The following is a 19,685-nucleotide window of genomic DNA, read 5'->3' as shown; positions in this document are numbered from 1 at the left end:
TAGCTTTCAATTTACTATTTCACTGTGCAACTGTGTGTGATGATAAAGAGCCATTTAATTTCCCAAATTAAATAAAACCCAATAACAGATTATTAGAAAAGAGGGGTGTGAGGGTGTCTGGAATTATGGGAGAAGGCTTTGTGGAGGAAATAAAACTTGACATGTGCTTTGGTGGAATTTACAGTGAAAGGATAAGGGGAAGGGATAGCTAATCAGGACAATGCTCTCCGTAGGTCATGCTTCCTTTATTCTTTACGTTATGCCATTTATGGCACTCAGTAATCCAACATTCAATTTTCTCACCTCTATGAGCTAGTTCTATTGTAATCCCCATTTCCCAGATGAGAAATTGGAGCCTAAACGGCTCTGTTTAGGCAGCTAGGTGAGGGAAGACAAGTCATATATTAAAATGTTATTAATGTGATCATAAAATCATAACAAATGAAGTCCAGTGGATTGAAAGTTTAGTATAAGCTGCCGCTGATGTAGTTCACCCTATGAATGGATTTTCTATGGAAATCAGGCCTATAGCTACTATGTATTTAGGACTGGCTGTGTGCTAGGCATTGTGCCAAATGCTTTTGCTTGTTTTATCATCTTTGATCCTCTGAAATTGGGTGAGACATAGGTCCTGTTCTCAGTTCTATTTTACAGATAAAAACTCCTCTCTCTTCCAAGGCCACCGGATTTGTGAGTGTCAGAATCAACGTGTCCATCCACACCTGCCTGGAATGGAAAACCTGTACATGGTATAGCAAGGTGGTGCATGCCTGCAATCCCAGCATGCAGCAGGCTGAGGCAGGAAGATTGTGAGTTACAGACTAACCTGGGCTACTTTGTGTGAGCCTGTCAAAACCAAACAAAAAAGAAAAAAACCGCTCAGCCTTTTACTCTGGATGGATTTGCCAATTGGACCAGCAGACATTGTTTATGAGCCTGGGAGTGGCCATTGTGTGAGAAATTGCCATTACTAAGCCTAAACATGCCTTTGCACCTCTCCTTATTCCATCCACACCCCAGGGGTTGGCCAGCCAACCCTGAGGATCACAGATCATTCAAAGCAGTTTGCAGTCTGGTTCTTTAAGTCAGTCACTTTACAGCCTATTCTTCTTTAGGCACATTCAGAGAGCTTCGAGAGAAGCTTCTTTGTAAACTCCTTACACTGACCAGAATGGTAAATTCTTAGAAAGAGGGAAGCTGAGAGTGCTGGTTTGGTTTGGGGCCTGGGGAGTAGCATTGAACTGTGGGAGTGTGTTAGCACTGAACTGTGGGACTGTATATGGGGAAGGTTTCCCCGGGAATGATGTTGTGTCTGCATTTGCACAGTAAATCAGAAGTAGCCACAGGAGGGAAAGGTGTCCTGGGAGGCCATTCTGGAATAGTGAAAAGGACTACCAAGGGTGGTTTCTTGGTGTTGCAAATCGATCAATTAGTTGATTGATTGATTGATTGATTGATTGATTGGGGACAATTTCTGTATCGTTTACTTTTCTATTCCTGTGATAAAACACCAGGACCGAGGGACTTTATGGAAGAGAGTTTATTTGGGCTTATTGTTCCACAGGGATTAAGAGTGCATGATGTCAGAAAATGGCAGCAGGCACAGGAAGCAGAAGTATTACATTCTGCAACACAAGCCGGAAGCAGAGATAGAGAACTGGCAGTAGATAAGGCCTTTTTACTCCCAAAGCCTGGCCCCTGTGACATACTTCCACTAGCAAGGCCTCACCTCCCCAGACACCTCAGCAAACTGAGACCAAGGGCTGAAATGTCGAAGACTGTGGGGGACATCTTCAGATAGTTTCACTGTTGGTCTATGGGCTTCAAGTTCACTATGTAACCTAGATTGGCCTGGAACTCATTCTTCTTGCAGAGTTCTCTCACATGCTGAGGTTCTAGCTACCACAACTGGCTGATGTTGTAGATTTTAAAATTGTAAAAGTAGTACGTAAGCCATTTATAATCTCAGGGTTGTAAAAGATTTTCAAAACATGATATCAGAGATAGTCAATATATATATATATATATGAATGATTGTATACTGGTTAAAGTTTCTATGCATCTACTACTACAATAGGCAGAGTTCTTACAGAGGGAAAAGGTGTTTACAATAAAAGTGTGTGTAGTCTAGATTAAGTGCTTTGTTTTTTGGGATAAGATCTCCTATAGCTAAAGTTGACCTTGAACTCCTGATCCTCCCATATCCCGCTGGAATTAGAAGTGTGCATTGCCCTGTCAAGTTCTAAATGCTTTTTAATATATAGATAGCTTTTGTGACTCACTAAGACAGAAACACATACATTGCAATAGAAAAAGTGCAAAGGTGGCCACATCTCCCCAAAGAAATACAGCTAGCTAATAAACATGTTAGAAAGCAGTTTAAGGTTTTTGGTTATTTGGAACATACAAATTAAAAACAACAACCCACTTCAGTTTGTTAGAGCTTTTCAAAATGGTTGCCATTTGACTAGGACGTAGCAGAAGAAAACACATTCCCATATATGCCTGGAGGAAATATCAATTCAAATAACCTTTAGAGCACAGCTTACCATTATGAAATCAAAAGCTTTAAGGCATATGTGATTGGCCTTTCATATCTTTTGGTTCTATATCTAAGAATCAACAAATTGCAGGAAAAAAACCACTTTTTAAAAATTCCATTTGTATTTAAAATGTGTCTTTTTCTTAACATTAGCCCCTTAATGATATAATTTAACACATATTTACATAGCATTTACATTGTGTTAGGCATTTTCAGTAATTTGGCGATCATTAAAATATATTGGAAAACAAAAATAGCTGACATGTAAACGCTATGGCATTTTCCATAATAGAGTTGAACATTCACAGATGTGGGGATCTGGAGGGGGTCTTGGAACCAATTCCCCACGGATAGGGAGGGCCAATTATTGAATTTCCTTGGGCCTAGAAAGTCTTCTATAACTGGACTAAGAAAATGGTAAAGGAATTTGGTAAGGTATTGCAAGTAACTGAGTAAGGTGAAGCTATTAGAGATTAAGCTATAGATGGGGCTGGCTCCGTGGTTTTGAGCACTGGCTGCTCTTGCAGGAGACCCAGGTTCAAGTCCCAGCACCCACATGATGGCTCACAACCTGCTTGTAACTCCAGATCCCGGGGATCTGATTCCAACCTCTGACCTCCTTGACCACTGCAGCCCTGTGATGCAGAGATGTACACACAGGCAAAATAGCCACACTCTACTATCCATTTAAAAAGTATTTTTTTTTTTTTTTGAAAAAGTGAACAAAGAAATGAAGCCATAGAAGCACGCTGAGCAGCATATTATATGTTCAGGGTACGTGGATGGCGTTGTGTGTGTTTACATGATAGATGGAGCCTGGAACCCAGATGTTCTTATCTGCTGTGCTTTTCTTTAGGTATTGGACAGCCTTGGGAGGATTTAAAATAGCACAGCAGAGCGGCATATTAGATAGAGTCTTGTAACATTGGGCCTGGTGGTGGCACATATATGGTCACAGTGGGCCAGAGAGAAATGGTGAGACTACAAAGGTATGAGCAGGAGTAAGTAGAGCTTGTGGATAGACTTGTTGCACCCCAGGAATGTGATCTTCGATCTTCCCTATGGTAAGTGACACTCATAAGCACTTGTCCTTAGGAATCCCTAGATATCTGGGCGTCTTCGTCAGAAGTGGAACCAGGAAAACGGGCTAGGACTTGGAGGCGAGTGTGCTAGGCTCCGTGTCAATCTCTTGTGCCTCTTACTCTCAGTAGTTCAACCATGTCCCTTCAGTGCTTAGCCGGGCGAGCAGCTCATTTAGGATGGTCTTTGGTAAACTTGGGGCCAATATGACTTGAGGACAGGGATAGAGAGTAGGACAAGTGATGACTGAGAGGTGGGAGCCTAGAACAACAATGGTTCAGAGATACAAGATGAATTAAGACAGCCATTGGGTAAATGGACAGAGTTAAATGTACCGTTTTCTGGGCTGGACAACCTTGGACTTGTATGGGATTTCTCCTAGGGAACTGTGACTGTTTTTCAATAGCATCTGGACATTTTTTCCCCTGGAATGACTAGCCTTGTATGACAAGTCTTATAATGACTTGAATTTTATAAGGGTTTGCGAATCACATGTCCCCACCAGACCTGGGACTAATATATGAGTTTGAGTTAAAATTTACTGGTGTGGGCATTGCTGGATCTGTATGATGGGATGCCCTCTTGGGTGTTTTGAGATGTCTCATGGTGGAAAAAAATAGACCTCACGAATGTATGGTGGTACTGGCATTAGACAGCAGGAGGAGAAAGCCTTTGTGGCCTGCTTTATGAGTGTGACATGACAAGTACATTGGGGGTTTCATCTGAAATGCTTGTGAGAGCTTTTCTCCCTCAGTCTCTCCATCTGTGAAGTGAGGTTAGGTCACTTGGCTCTGCCTTCGATGGGATGTGTCAGTTCTCTGTAGCACCATTCAGCTTGCATCCCCGATTTTGCTCTTTTCTTTAAGGCCTGCACTGGGCAGTTTGGAACATAGGTAGAGGACCAAGTGGGTGCTGGGATCTGCTGGCATCTGTTCTCATCTCTCATCTTCTTTGTACTTCTAGATGTCTTCTACTATTTGCCACTCAAGAGATGCTTTAGCTTTCCTTCTGCCAGTCTAAAACATGCTGTCATAAGTTGGAGGTGGCGGAGCTGCCCATTAAAGGAAACAAAGCCAAAGCAAAGCTTCATAGGCTGATTAAGTTAAAATATTTTTACAATGCATGATCAGCTAAGACTCCTTATAATTGTGACCTCAGCCCGACTAAGCAGAGTCTCAATTTTAGAAATCCTTCGAGTGGCTGAAAGAGGATGTGGGTTACCTACAAATGGAATGTGTTGATTATTGAGGTTTTTTTTTTTTTTTTTTTTTTTTTTTTTTGCTAATTTATTCACTGTATTTGACTCAAAGATTGTTTGGGGGAAGAAAAAGTTCTCTATCCTGGTGATAAGGCATAGACAGGCTAGGTGGGAAAGACCATAATGTCAGTTAGAATGTTTTGGCCCTGGGAAAGTAACTGTTGGTAAGTTCATGTACACTCAAGACTAGACAAGCTAGCTGTCTCTGTGAGTAATGGTGGCTAACTGGAGAAGGGAGTATCTTGGAGCTGGAGGCTTACACCTCATAGTAGGTTCCTGAATATCTGCGGAAGGAAAGTACAGAACCAGTTAAACAGTTTTGTGTTTGACCTTCTAGGCTACTGACACAAAAAAAGTAAGACTTCATGAATTGTGAGCCCCAACATTGCCTTTTAACTTTCTGTTTGGCATGTTGCAAGTGTCTGGGTATTTCACAAACTCAGGCTGCTGGAATGATTCTCTGGGGTATTGCCGAATAACAGGAGCCCTTTCCAAGGTGGTTGGTAGCTGGTTTCATTTCTGTACTGTAGCTTCAAAGTGTAGGCTTTGGTGGGCCTGATGCTGGGTAACAATGGGCAGCCTCCAACTTGGTCCTTCGCCTAAGGTAAGTAACCTTCCTGCTGTGTCTGGGGTAAAGAACACCAGCTTCATTTAGCTATTTCTTGGACTGCTCCTGCGGGCTAGGCTAGGGTGTAGGGAGGAACTAATATTTGCAGAATCAAAATTTCAAGCCCATGATCCTTATTCATACCATTAGAGTTAGTTGTATGTAGTTCAGCAATCTGCTTCTTTGGTATTTTAGACAGGCAACATAGTGGATGGAAGAAGAGTATTGCATGTACTACAGGTGAGCTCTGGGAATGCAGCCCACACAATGAAATACATCTTATTTCTGTGGGAAATCGTGAAAATTCTCCACAAAGAAAGTCATGCTTTGGGCAAACTTACATTTTCTGTTTTAGAGCCTTTTGGATTTGGGGTTTACCAGTAGAGGACTGTGGACCTAAAATTATTTGCACTTTAATCAAATGGACCCAGAGGGGAAAGGCATGGGGATGGGTGTCCTGATCGTGGATGATGGACTGCCACTGGTATTCTTCCTGGGACACTTTTTCTTTTCCATACTCCCTTCTTTTCCTCTTAGCAGGGATTCTAGCTGCCAAGCAGATGTCTTCCCTATGGTACAGATTATTCTTCTCACTGCAGAGTCCTCAGAGAATAGAGGAACAAAATGACAAAGCACACACACTTGGCAAAGCTGACAAGCCCATAATGGAAATTACCAGAGCTTTCACTATGACAGGGAAAGCTGTCAATGAGTTTTTAAAACCACACAGTTAAATCAGTTTAGGTCAAGGAACCCTGTAAACATAAGGTTTAGGTATTAGTTAATCCTCAGTCCCATGTGTCTTTGGCCCTCAGAGTTCAAGAGCAACCACATAGCATGGGAGGCTAGCATGAATGGCTGCCTTCATTCCATCTGGAACATTGATTCAGCATGCAGAAGTGGTGGGGGAGTCCCCGGGTTTGCAGAATCAGATTGCTTTGTGCGAGAACCCAGGAATTTGCGTATTTTGTAAGTTTTGCAAAGGATGTTCTCTCCTTGATGACAGTTGAAGAGCACTGTATGGGGAAAGGCCAAACCACTGCAGGTCTTCAGAGGCTGTAGTCCAGTCCTGCGGCACACCCAGGAGCAGCAAACTGATTGGCCTCTTAGAATGACAGATTCTTTTGTTTGGCATTTTTGCCTGTCATGATAACAGGGCATTAAAAAAGAATTACCCATCTAGAAATAAACCAAATCCAGTGGGGTTTAGAATCTCAGGTAGCAGTTTGTTGGAGTTTTGGGAAAATTCAGGATCCCCAGTTACATCCAATTTTCAGATAAACACAAAGCAAAATAGAACTGTGCTTTGTGCAACACTTCCAGCCTGCTTACACAAACCGTTATTTATTCTTTCTCTGGGATTGCAATTTAACTTGGTGCCCTGTATTTTCATGTGCTGGATTTGGCAGCCCTGAGTATTGATAAGCACACCTACCCTCATGGGAGGCAAACCATGTGTGTTTGCCTCTTCCATGCGCACAATCTATTTTTACCTGCCCTGTGTTAAAGCTTCAAAGACTGGCTACTTATGGCATCTTGAAGTTAAAGCACTGAAAAATCAGCCCTTCCACCCCCTCTCTCTTTCATACATACATACATACACACACACACACACACACACACACACAAATACAAATGTACTCTGGTAAAATATAACTATACAGATTTTAACCAATACAACATACACATTTTACTTTTCTAGTTTTTTTATATTGCATTTTTGTTGTTAAAGTTTTGTTTTGCTTTTAAATGTTATTATTAAAGTGACACCAAGTCAGTGTTTTGCTCACTAACCATTCTTAATTTTTCAATTGCAGATCTTCCTCCTGGCCTGCCCTCCATGTCCAGGAGCTGCCGTCATCTTCAAGTAAGAGAAAATTGTGTTTGCTTCTTGGCCTTTCCTTTGCAGGCTATTCTTTCCATTTGATGATAGAGGACAGTGTGCTGTCAACCTCCTGGATTGTACTGCTTGGTTCTTTGGCCTTTCGTAAGGAATGAGCAGCTGTAGGGGTCCACTGAACTGTCATGTACGGGTTGTGGCTAGTTTTGAGGTCTGGCAAATCCCATTGAACCAAACTTTGTGATTACACAGCCAAAACAGGGTGGCTTGGCAGCTTGTCCTACTGAGGTTACTCTTGAGAGCTGCTGGGGGCCACCTACCTTTATTCCATAGTCTCCCCTAACATTCTCTTCACTGACTATGTGGTATTGAAGGCCTGTGCCTTAATGGCCATTTTTCCTTCAGGTGCAAAATGAAGTGACAGCGATTCTGAAAATTGAACTCAGGGCTATCTGCTGGTTAATGTTCTGTCACCGAGCCACAACCTTAGCCCTAGAAATCCTGACTTTCTTTAAAAGATCAGCAAACATCCATTCCATTAGAGAATACTGCAAGCAGACATGTTTGTCTGAAGGCAAGTTTACTTAAATTCAATTAGTAAGAGTCCCAGGACCCTCATTTTAGCCATGAGTTGTGATCATCTCCCTCATCAGACCGTGTATTAGAGTCGCTAGTGCGAAGGTAAATGGGCTGAATTAATTTCCTCTCTCCCTCCCCCACCCCCATGTTGCAGCTATTGGAGAATAGCGAAATGGCCAGAGGGAGGGAGCAGGAAGTAATAGGCCTTGCAGATGCTTGGATAGTTGAGAGTAGAGTAAATGGCTTTCTGATTTACTTAAGTCATTAGAGTGTTAGGTAGGGGGAAAACTACCCCATTTGCTGCTGCAAACAGCTCCTCACAATAGCCACTTAGTCTCCTGCCTAAGGCGAGTAACTTTCTTCCGGGTGAGGGGTGATGGATCCTGACTTTATATTTATGTGGACAGCTCCCACAGAAAAGGGCTATTTAACCTCACTTCCCTCCCTTGCCTTTTCAAAATGAGCTCAATTATTCAGTGTAATGTTTTTAAAGCAATATTCATTGATTTTATTTCATTAGGATGAAAGCAACAATTTTCATCAAAAATTACACACCATCTCCCTCCTATTCCCAAGAGACAACTTCAGCTTTTGTCTTTCTATTCTGATGTGCAAAAATCACATTGTTTACTCATATTTTACTATTAATTTTCTCAGTTAAATGTAATTTACTTATTTTTATACAGAAATACAGAAATATGGTTACTGGGTATTTCGTAGTGGTCCTTTGCAATTTCTTTTGGCTTGGCCCCTAACTCAAACTATTCTGCCATATGATAAATCAGTATGTGTATTTCTCCATGTGAATGGACAAGCTCATGTGGCTTTTAGTCTTGTTAATTGTTTTTATTTTTCAATACATCCTGGGTTTTCACTCAACAGTACCTCATAGAAATCTTTCAAAGTCTACTGTATAAGTCTTATTTCAGAAGGCTGCAAAATATATCATCAGTACACAATTTATCTTGCCATTTCCATATTAATGAATATTTGCTTTCTTCCATAATGCTGAGATAACCATTAGTGTGTAACCTTCTATATTGTTGCTTTCAATTTTTGTGTGTATATGTGAATGTCTTTTTTTTGTGTGTGTGGTTTTTCAAGACAGGGTTTCTCTGTGTAGCTTTGGAGCCTGTCCTGGAACTTGCTCTGTAGATCAGGCTGGCCTCGAACTCACAAAGATCCACGTGCCTCTGCCTCCTGAGTGCTGGGATTAAAGCTGTGTGCCACCAACGCCCGGCTATATATGTGAATGTCTTGCATATTTTTCTATACAAATATTATTTTTATGTAACTTCCTCATTTCCAATTCTATTTAAAGTTGCTTTATAAAGATGGATAACCAGTTGTACTAGAACAGTATATTACATACTCCTTGCTTTTTCCTGTAAACTCAACATCCATCATTGTCAGCTATTAAATGCTTTATGTACACGGCTCAAGTTATTGATTCTCTGTTCTGTTCCATTGGATTGTGTACCAAGAGCATATTCATTTAATTACATTAGTTTCAAATTCATTTAGCACTGTCCTGTCAATTTTCCCTATTTATACATTTTAAAGTTTCATTTTACTCAATATTCTCATCCAGTTGTACTAGGATTCTAATTAAAATTGCATTACTTTGGGTTTAACTTTTTAATTATGTAGTTCTTTTTAGCTAAGAAATTGTATTTCTTTGCATGTTCACATCTGATTTTGTGTTAATTAGATCTATTCTCTTCGTCTTATCTAGCCTATGCTCTTTTTTGATGAATTTCCCAAGAATTAATAGCTTTCCTTCTGCTGGGGCTCAAGTACCTTTCTCATCTCCATTGCTAAATACTGTTTGCTATCAAAGAAAATGATTATTGAGTTTTATGAATATTTATCTTATGCGTAGCTATTGCACAGATTCTCCTATTCTGGTAAATTTCATTTTTCTTCTATCTTTTCAATACTTACATTTTTGTTGTGTTTTGTAGAAACTCAGATAGCTAAATAGAAATAATGTTGATGGTTTAAAGAGTTTAAAGTCAAAATGTTTTCTGTGTTCTTTTACACTTGCTACTGGCATTTGTTTATTTGGCTTTAAGTTTTCAGTTTTGTGTTTTCACATTTGCTTACAGGATTGGTTACTATTGAAAGTTTGCTCTAAGTTTTTTCTTTCCTGAAGCACATGAGTCAAGTTCTGTGCTCGTTTATTTTTTACAGTGCAATGTATTATGTTGATAGAATTTCTGAATTTACTGAAGTAAACATGCTAATCACACTATGTTACTATTTTGATACAAAGCTCATCAGTATTTTGTTTAGAATGTATCTTCAGTATTCATAAGTGAGACTGAAATCTTTTGTGTTTTGTTTCCATTAGATTTGAAGATTAAAGATAAAATGGGTAACATATCATAGAGTGTTTCTTCTTTTTCTTTGGCCCATAATAGTTTAATTACACTTAGAAATTATATGTCCTTTGAAGGTCTAATGCAACCCCCTTGTAAAGTACATCTGGACTTGGTATCTTTTTCATTAGGTAGAACCATCATTACCTTTTCAATATCTGTTCTATGGAAACCAATCTATTCAAATCTTTTGGCTTTAATTTTGGTTGTTTGTATTTGCTAGGAAATTATCTACTTATTCTCTATCTTGAAATTTATTGCCATAAGTTTGGGTAAGTATGCAATACTCTTTATCATTTTTCTTCTTGACCTTAATTTTGTATGTTTTCTGTTATCTCTTCTATATTTAAATTTGCTCATTATCGATTTTTGATTGCCATTTAGACTAAAGTCTTGGAATTATTCATCTTTTTAATCTTCCTTTTTAAGTGTTAGAACCATGCGCCTATGCTACTTAACAGTGCTTACATCCCAGTGCACACCCATAGGCTCTGCTTTGGGCTCGTTGAGGGGTGCTACCTACCCATTTCTTATTTGTCCACTGGTGCTTTGCTATACCAGTCCTGTGCAAGTTTGCTAGCTTCCAAGCTAAACAGAACTTGGCAGGTTATTTGCAGAGACATGCCCAGTCCCCGAAGGAAAGGGGTTATGTGTACAGCAGGTCACGTTGCCCCATGCTGGTTTGGGCCTGACGGTTCTTTTGGGGGCGGAGAAGGGGCAGGATTCTCTCCAGGGATCTCACAGTTTGTGTCACGGGGAAGAATGATAGCTTGCCAGTGTTCCAGCTGAGTCGTGACAATTTCATTTATGTGCACCTCTGTCGATATGTGACTTGCTAAGTGCTGCTGCTGTGGCCTGCTGCTAAAGGGGCTGCCTCAGTAGAAACCATGGATCTGAGACGTATAGCTAGAATTGTCAGGTTTCTACTTGGCGCACTCCACAGCAACCTTGGGCATGATGGTCTTATGAACTCTAAGGTCACCAGCTTCTGCAACTCCAGCCTGGTAACTTTCTGCTTCTGAAAGCCCCCATCTCCATGTTTCTCAGGGCTCCTTCTTTGTGAGTAGGTGCTCAGCTAGCAGCTCCAGCATTGTTTGTTGTATTTGTATTTGTACATGCAAGACTGTTCTCCATCTCTTTGCATCAGAGCTGTTTTCCTTTCCTCATTTGGCTGCTTAGAGTGGCTTTTTCCTTAAGAGCAGTCTCCTAGTACTTTCTATGGCCACCCAGTAGAATACCTTGTTCCCATTCAGGTTTGACTAAAATCAACACATTCTGCCCTTTGTGTTGAGGTCCCACTTCTCCAGATTCAACCTACTGCACACTGAAAGGTTTGTTGGTTTCTTTTCTGATTGCATCTGTTCTAACAGGAGGCTTTTTTTCCTTGTCATTATTCCCTAGGCACTATAGTATAACACGTTTACAGAGTGTTTGCATTGTATGAAGTGCTGTTAAAAAGCAAACAATCTAGAGAGGAAGTAAGCATTGAAGTACTCCAACTTTCAAGTGAGTTACCTGACCCAGTCACCATTAAAGAATGTACCCTGTCATAGTATATGATCTTTGGTCTTCCCTGTCTCTAGTTCTTTTTTTTCCCCCTTGGAGATAGGCTCCCTCTGTGTATCCCTGACTGGCCTGCAGCTCATACAGATTCATCTGCTACCGCCTCGGAGCACTGGGATTAAAGTAAAGGCATGTACCACCTTGCTAAACCCTTAGTCTTAATAAATAAGGTTTCCTTTTGAAACCGAATAAATAAGGTTTCCTTTTGAAACCGAATAAATAAGGTTTCCTTTTGAAACCGAGGTGGGGTCGGGTAGGGTGGGGTGGCCCATACCTTTGTTCACTCAGGAGGCCGAGGCAAGTAGGTTCCTGAGTCCCAGGCTAGCCTGTTGTACTGAGTGAGTTCCAGGACAGCCAGAGCTACACAGAGAAACCCTGTCTCGAAAAAAACCAAAGGAAAAAGAAAAAAGATTTCCCTTTGATAAAGAAAAGGATAGGGAAGAGTAGCCAGGAAGTCGGCTCTCCAAAGCATCTCACTGTTACTTTTCTTCTCAACTTTTTTCTCAGTTTTTCTTCTTTATTCTAGCAGATTTCAGATACATAACACACAATACGTTTATCCTCATATGTTCTTTATCCATTTGTATAATTTCCTCTGTGGACTATCAAAATTCGTGTTATTAGTTTTATGTAAGGATATTTCCCTTAGTTGAATAACTTATGTAGATATGAAGTCTAGAAGTTTTTTTTATTTTTGCAGCTAATACTCCTTTTGCCTTTTACCACCTTTGCTGTTAATTTCAAAAGAGGACTTACTTTTATGTATGTGCTTGTGTGTATGTCTGTGTATACGTACACAGGAGACCTGAAGAAGGTGTCAGATCTCCAGGAGCTGGTGTTACAGGCAGTACAGTTCCACACAGCCCTGAACCTCCTGACATCTGTGCTGGGACCTCTTCAAGAGCTGCCAACTCTCTTAACCACCGAGCAATCTCTCCATTACAATTTTTGAAGTTTTAGATGGGTCTTGATATGTATCTCCGATTAGTCTACAAATCACTATGTAGGCCAGGCTGCACTTGAACTTGAGACCATCCTGCTTCATCCCTCTCAGTGCTGGGATTACAGCATTTCCGCCATGCCTGGCTTATGTTTGAACATTTTTTTTTTTTTAAGGACAGGGCCACACTGTGCAGCTCCTGATGGCCTCACCCTCACAGAAATCCTCCGGCTCTACCTCCTAATTGCTGGGATTAAAAACATGCACCACATGTCCTGCACCTTTTAACTTTTTAGTGAAGTGTTTGTTATCCATCAGTTTTGCATTTTTCTTGGTCAAATTGATTACTCCTTCCTTCAGACCATTAGTTTTTCGTATGTATGGATGCATGTATACATTTAATTATTTGAGACAGGGTCTCAACCTGTAGTCCAGACTGACTTGAAATTGACTGTGTATGGCTTCAAACTCTTGGTTTTCCTGTTTCATTCTCCCAAATACACTACCACAAGCAGCTTTCTTCCTGTTTTTTTTTTTTTTTTTTTTTTTAATGCCTGAGCAGACTTTTTCTTACAGTAAGATTAGCTAGAAAATCCAGTGCTACACTTTTTAAAAATATTTAATGTGGCCATATAAAATGCATTCTCTGAATAGGGTAAATGGTGTTATAGCTTCTATATTTCCCTAAGTAGATTTCTTATTTCTCTGTTTATTGTTCATTTGTTTTGGCAGAGGATCTCATGTAGCAGAGGCTGGAATTTAATGCCTGGTCTTCCTGACTGTGCTTTCCCAGTGCGAGGATTATAGGTTATATGCCATCATCCCTAGCAAAGGATTTTCTAAGGTCATTAGCACATTGCCACACTTTAATAAGTTCTTGTGTGTGCTGAGGGTTAGCTCAGGGGTGTATTTTACTCTTCTGTTTATCTCTGTTATGTTTTAACCCAGCTTCATACTCTTTTTAAACATTGCTTCTTAATATTTTATTTTCTGTGTATGGGAAATTTGCCTTTTATATGTCTGTGTACCACATGTGTGCTTGATGCCCATGGAGGCCAGAAGAGGGTGTCAGAGCCCCTGGACCCATAGTTACAGACAGTTGTGAGCCACCTTATGGGTGCTGGGAATTGAATCTAGATTCTCTACAAGAGCAGCCAGTGCTCTCCACTGCTGAGTTAGCTTTCTAGCACCACAGGAAGTTTCTTGAGGCAAAGAGTGGCACAGAGTATCATGGCCTTCATTGGGTCGGCAAAGGGACAGGTCAAGCCCTCAGCTTCATAGCCTTGGCTTTGTAACAACAGGTAGGCAGACCAGATATCTCTTTGCCATCTCAGTCTACTATGTCAGCCACAGTTCTTTTTCATAGCTACTCTCAATTAGTTTTTTTGGTTTCAGGTGAATTTTAAGTGTTTTTCACGGGTTCTCTTCCAAATCCTGCCAGGATTTTTGACTGCACATATTTTAATCCTACAAATTCACTGACATCATCCCAACATTGAGTCTCTTCAGCCATGATAAAACATGACTCTCCCCTCCCCTCCTCTCCTCTTCTTTCATTTCCCTCCTTCCCTCCTCCCTTCTCCCTTCAAGACAGAGTTTCTCCATGCAGTTCTGGCTGTGCTGGAACTCATTCTTAGTCCAGGCTGGCCTTGAACTCAGGATTAAAGGAATGTGCCACCACTATGTGGCTTCAGGAAATCATTTCTTAATTTCCTGAAATTTTGTTTTATATTCTCCCCTCCCTCCCTCCCTCCCTCCCTCCCTCCCTCCCTCCCTCCCCCCCTCTCTCTCTTCCTCTCTCTCTCTGTGTTTGTGTTTCTCAACAAGGTCATTTTAAAAACAGTTTGTAGTTTATGATCTTTTATTGTATCTTCTGTTATTATTCATGATTCATAGGAAAGATTTCCAGTTTCATATGTTTGTTTTATACTGGGCCACTATGCTTAATTCTTATTTATATAATGATTTTTTTGTATGTTACCCTTAGATCATTTTGGAAATACCAATTTGCAAGTGGTAACTTTACCTGTTTTTAAAAAGCAAAATTGTGTTTTTTTTTTTTGTATTTTATTTTTTGGCTGAGGCCTAGTTGTATTGGCTAGATTTTTCTGGCACCATTTTAAATAATACACATACTGACAAGAATCCTTATCTTGGTTTTGATTTTAATGGAAATACTTCTGGTGTTTCATTTATGGTGTCTTAGTTAGGGTTTCTATTGCTGTAACGAAACACCATGACCAAAAAGTAAGTTGGGGAGGAAAGGGTTTATTTGGCTTATACTTCAGCATTGCTGTTCATCACTGAAGGAAATCAGGACAGGAACTCAAACAGGGCAGGATCCTTGAGGCAGGAGCTGATGCTATGCAGAGGTGCTGCTTACTGGCTTGCTTCCTGTGTCTTAATCAGCCTGCTTTCTTATAGAACCCAAGACCATCACCCCAAGCTGCTTTCTTACAGAACCCAGGACCACCAGCCCAGGGATGGTACCACCCATAATGGGCTGGGTCAGCCCCACTATTGATCACTAAATGAGAAAATGCCTTACAGCTAAATCTCATTGAGGCATTTGCTCAACTGAGGCTCCTTTCTCTGATGACTCTAGTTTGTGTCAAGTTGACACACAAAAGCAGCTAGTACAAATGGGGATATTTTTATGATTGGTATCAGTTGACTCTTACATTGGCTCTTGGCTTAAGTTAGATCTTATAATATGAAGCAATTATCTGGTTCTTAAGTTGTTAATTTAAAAATTAAGAATTTACTTCTTTGTGTATGTAGGTATGTATGGATGGATGGATCTGTCTGTCTGTCTGTCTATCAATCTATCTATTGTGGTGCTGGGACTAGAACCCGAGTCTTTGGACATGCTAGGCAAGTGCTTCCCTGCTGAATTACATCCTCAGCACATAGGTAGCTAGGTAGCTGTTCAGTTTAGCCAATGCTATCTGGGTATAAGATGCTGAGTGGTTCATTTGTGCTTTTCCTCTTTGACTTGCTTTGGTATATTATATTGATAAAATCCCTAATTGCAACCTTTGAAGGACTGCTTGTGTAACCCCCTTTCCTCTGTGGGTTTGCAGGAGACTCATATTTGGCTTTCTTCCCAGGAATGTGATTGGTTTTGATTTCTGTCACCCCTGCTATGAAACGTAACTGTCATTCTTCCTTACTTTGCAGAGTTCTCTTTTTGCCTTAGCTTGCCATTTCTTCTTCCCAGTGTGCCTCTTCTGGTGGCTTAAAAGATACCTGCTTCTTAGAGTCCAGGTTTTCTTGCATACTATTCAGGATACAGTCAGTTTTGTAAAATCCTTTCTGGTTCTTCCACTAAATTTGCATGTTTGTGCTTCAGAATGATATGCGTTTCCCCATGTGCTGCCAGACATTTTCATAGGAACCGAGCTGGCTTTTTGTATGTCTATGCATATTCAAAGGAGGATCTGTTGTTTGTCAAAGACAGATTGTGTATACTGCCTTTAAATATTTTTATATTCTCTATGGTATTGGTTAGGAGCACTTCTCAGTTCCATTCTTTGCTGGCACGTTGGTGCACACAGCTTTGTAGCACGTTTCTCATAGCCTTGTAACGATTCAGATTATCTGTCCTAACTACTAAGCTCTCAGATACTCTGAACAAATAAAGTATGTAAAACGTCATAGTCTCTCAAATGTGTAACTCCCAGAGCTTTCCTTATTAAGCCTTCCCTTCTCAGTATGCAGTTTGTCAGCATCAATCAGATCATATTCTACCGTTTTGACTTTGGAGAATTGATGAGCGGCTCTAAATAGATATAGATGGGTTCCAGGAATTGCTAATCTTACCTGCAAGCCGTTGTCATGCTGTGGAGGAGCAGCTGTCTGATTCTTGGGTTTCCAGCTATGAGGCTGATCGCAGCAGAATTGAGGATATTTCTATCTTCTTTTCAGGTTTTTAGAAGCTGCTTCATGGCTTGCCCATAGATATTTTTTCCCTCACTTTAGCACCACTCATATTACTGACAAAGATTTCTTGCAGATTCTAGCTGTCAGTCTTTTTGGATCATCATTTAAGGTTTTCACTGATTTGGAGAATTTGATCTTTTTTGGTTCCTTATAGTTATTTGAATGGAAAGTTGGGAGTTACTGTATTTATTGCTGTTTGCTATGGATTTTAAAGTAGAGACCTAGTGTATATTTTGGTTTAGGGTGACATACATACATACATACAAGGGCTACATAGCAACATTTTAGACCTTAGGAGCTCATGTTGTAGAACAATATAATCTCTGGCTTTGAAGAATGTTAATAGTGAGAAAGCAGTCTAAAAGTAGGCAAAGGAATTAATGTATGTCCCAATAAAGTGCTAGTTATATAAGCAGCAGGACCAGATACACGAGTTGTAGGGACTTCTGGTGGTAATAGTTGTACTATTCTTAGTGCTGAATTGTAGAAGTAAAAATAGTCAATATACAGAATTTAATGATACATATTTTTTCACTACAAAAATGGAACAGCAAGACCATAGCTTGGTACCCGAACTTTAGAAGAATTAGATCTAGCATACATACAGAGAGTCCACAGTTGAGGCAGAATGTAGTTTGGACTGTACAACAAACAGTAGCATTGTTAGATGGCAGTATGTGATTTCTTGCGTCCTTGGAATGTATACCTTGATGAGGGATAAAGGGTTCTTGAAAGCTGAAGTTGCTTCTGGTGACACCATCCCATGGTCATTAAGGTTGGGATTAGTCTTCATGTCTTCTGATGTAAGCATCAGAACAGGGATTTTCTTTTTTGGGAAACTTCTGGTACATATCAGAGACATCTTAAAAAGCAAACAAGGCCCTTTGAGATGTCTCAGTGGGTAAAGATGTTTGCTAAACAAGTCTGATGACCCGAGTTCAATACCTGGAACCCATATACAAGTAGAAGGAGAGAACCAATTCCAAAAAGTTGTTCTCTGGCCTCCAAATATGCACCATGGCAATGATGCACCCCTCTAATTATTAAACTATTTTAAAAAACCCTCAGACACTCCTTCCTGATTATAATACAGTTGGTAGTTAGACTGCCCATAGATGATCTCATCCATCCCCAAGGCTAGAAGACCCTGGTTCTTAAGTTATTGACCACAGTTGATTCACTAAACACCGGCTGGAATCTGCTGTTTCTGTAGGTTCAAGGTCAAGGTTCTTCCTTATCAGCTGTAGACCTGGGCTTTTATATCTGGATAGCACTGCCCTTCTGAGCCTATTGCTTTTCTCTTGGTGCTGTACAGAGGATATTGTCTACCTCTTAGTTCTAGTCTTTGCTGCCCTGTTATATCAACAACTATGAACAGCCTCAATTGCTGCCTTCTCCAATCTGTCCAGGAGTTAGGAGCTGGAGAAGCAGGGCTCTGGTATATATAATGTTGTTCCTGGACAACACTTCACAGATCCAGGTCTATTTTCCACTACCTTTATGACATAGAGGAAGGCTAAGATCTCAGGACTGGGGGCAATGAAGTCCTGTAGCTACATAGCAGCTTCAGAGTTCCTCTGTCTCTATTGGGTCTGTTAGCTAGGCTAAAGGTAGTGGTGTCATCCCATGGTAGATTGCTTTTACACCCCTTTCTGGTCTCCAATAACCACAGGTGGATGGAGTTTTCAGCTTGGTTTCCCCCCCCCCCCTTTGGCTGCACTTTTCTTTCATCCATCCATCCACCCATTCATTCATCACTGAGTCATGCTGTATTGCATAGTTTGGTCTTGAATGCATGGGATCAAGTGAAGCCCCCCTCCCCACCAAGCCTCTCCAGTTGCTGGGACTTACAGGATTGCGCTGCCTTGGCTAGCTGGATGCTTGTTTTAGAAGCTGTCACAAGGGTCTAGGAGCTTCTTAGAGAAGCTGACCTTTTAGGACTTGCTCTTTCTCTCTCTCTTGGGATACCTTGAAAGAATGGAAGGAAAAGCCAATGGCAGCTAAGATTTTCCCAGCTTTGGGTTATGAGCTGACAGTTGCCTTGCATTGTGAACACCCACTGTTTAATGGGATGGCTTGTCCAAATGTGCACCAAGAGTTGGGGAAGCTCAAGTGCCACGTCTGTGTGCTGTGAAATTTGATTGGCTACAAATTTCTCTACCCGTCCAATGTAAGAAAAGTGGCTGGCCGAGGGCTGAGCAACAACCTCTGCTTCTGGAAGCCTATGGTATGCCCCCCCCCCCCCAGTTCTGAAACTCTGAAAGCTGCTCATCTTCATGAGCCCATGGAAAGCAGAGGAGCTGTGATGCAAGTGAGATTATCTGATCATGAGTATCTGCTGACTCAGTCCCTGGAGGCTTTTGAACGAGAGGAGATGAAATTTCATCTGTGCCGCAGAGAGCAGAGGGCTGCTGGATGGAGAGAGGACTATAGGCCAGGTGTGAGCCAAGGTAGGTGAGGGAAATGTGGAGGTTTGTGAGGGTAAGAATGAGGACAGCTTGACATGTGATCATGGCATTGCAAGGCTGATACCCCACTGACCTTTGGCCACATGATATTAGTATAATTCTGGAGCCTTGCAGTACGGTCTTTTCTAGATCCCACTTATACATTATTGTATCTCTCTGCATTAAATGTTTCTTCTTCTGGGATTATATTATTATTAAATTTTAAATAGCATGGCTTTCTCCAAGGAGCCTCACAGTGCTCCGAGGCTGTGAGACGTGGGTAGAACTTGTTGGATTTTTTCTTTCTCTCTTTTGCTTTTTCCTCATTCCCCTTCCTCCCTCCTCTAGCTCTCTTCCTTCCCTCCCTCCCTCTCTCTCTCCCCCCTCCTCCTTTCCTCCCTGCGCCCACCAAGCCCCTGTCAATGTTAAAGACTGAGCCTAGGGACTTGTGCATTGGAGGCAGCTATTTTTAACTTTGAGCTGTAGCCTCAACCCTAACCTGTTGT

At 40.9% G+C, this 19,685-nt stretch overlaps 1 protein-coding gene across 6 annotated transcripts in view; it reads left to right on the top strand.

Moving 5' to 3' along the window:
• Positions 1-19,685, top strand: part of Tmem164 (transmembrane protein 164) — a 163,642-nt gene that overhangs the window by 59,549 nt on the left and 84,408 nt on the right. For 5 of the 6 annotated variants that reach the window (XM_051178000.1, XM_051177994.1, XM_051177997.1 and 2 more), the window contains exon 3: positions 7,305-7,354. The exons of the other annotated variant lie outside the window; for it this stretch is intronic. In XM_051178000.1, the coding sequence (XP_051033957.1) occupies positions 7,305-7,354 (50 nt within the window). The remainder of the gene's footprint in view (positions 1-7,304; positions 7,355-19,685) is intronic. 6 annotated transcript variants of the gene reach the window in all.

This window comes from Phodopus roborovskii, unplaced genomic scaffold (genome assembly GCF_943737965.1).
Source record: "Phodopus roborovskii unplaced genomic scaffold, PHOROB, whole genome shotgun sequence".
NCBI classification, from domain to species: Eukaryota; Metazoa; Chordata; class Mammalia; order Rodentia; family Cricetidae; genus Phodopus; species Phodopus roborovskii.
The sequence above is the reverse complement of the archived record's forward strand: the minus strand, read 5'-3'. Positions and strand labels throughout refer to the sequence as shown.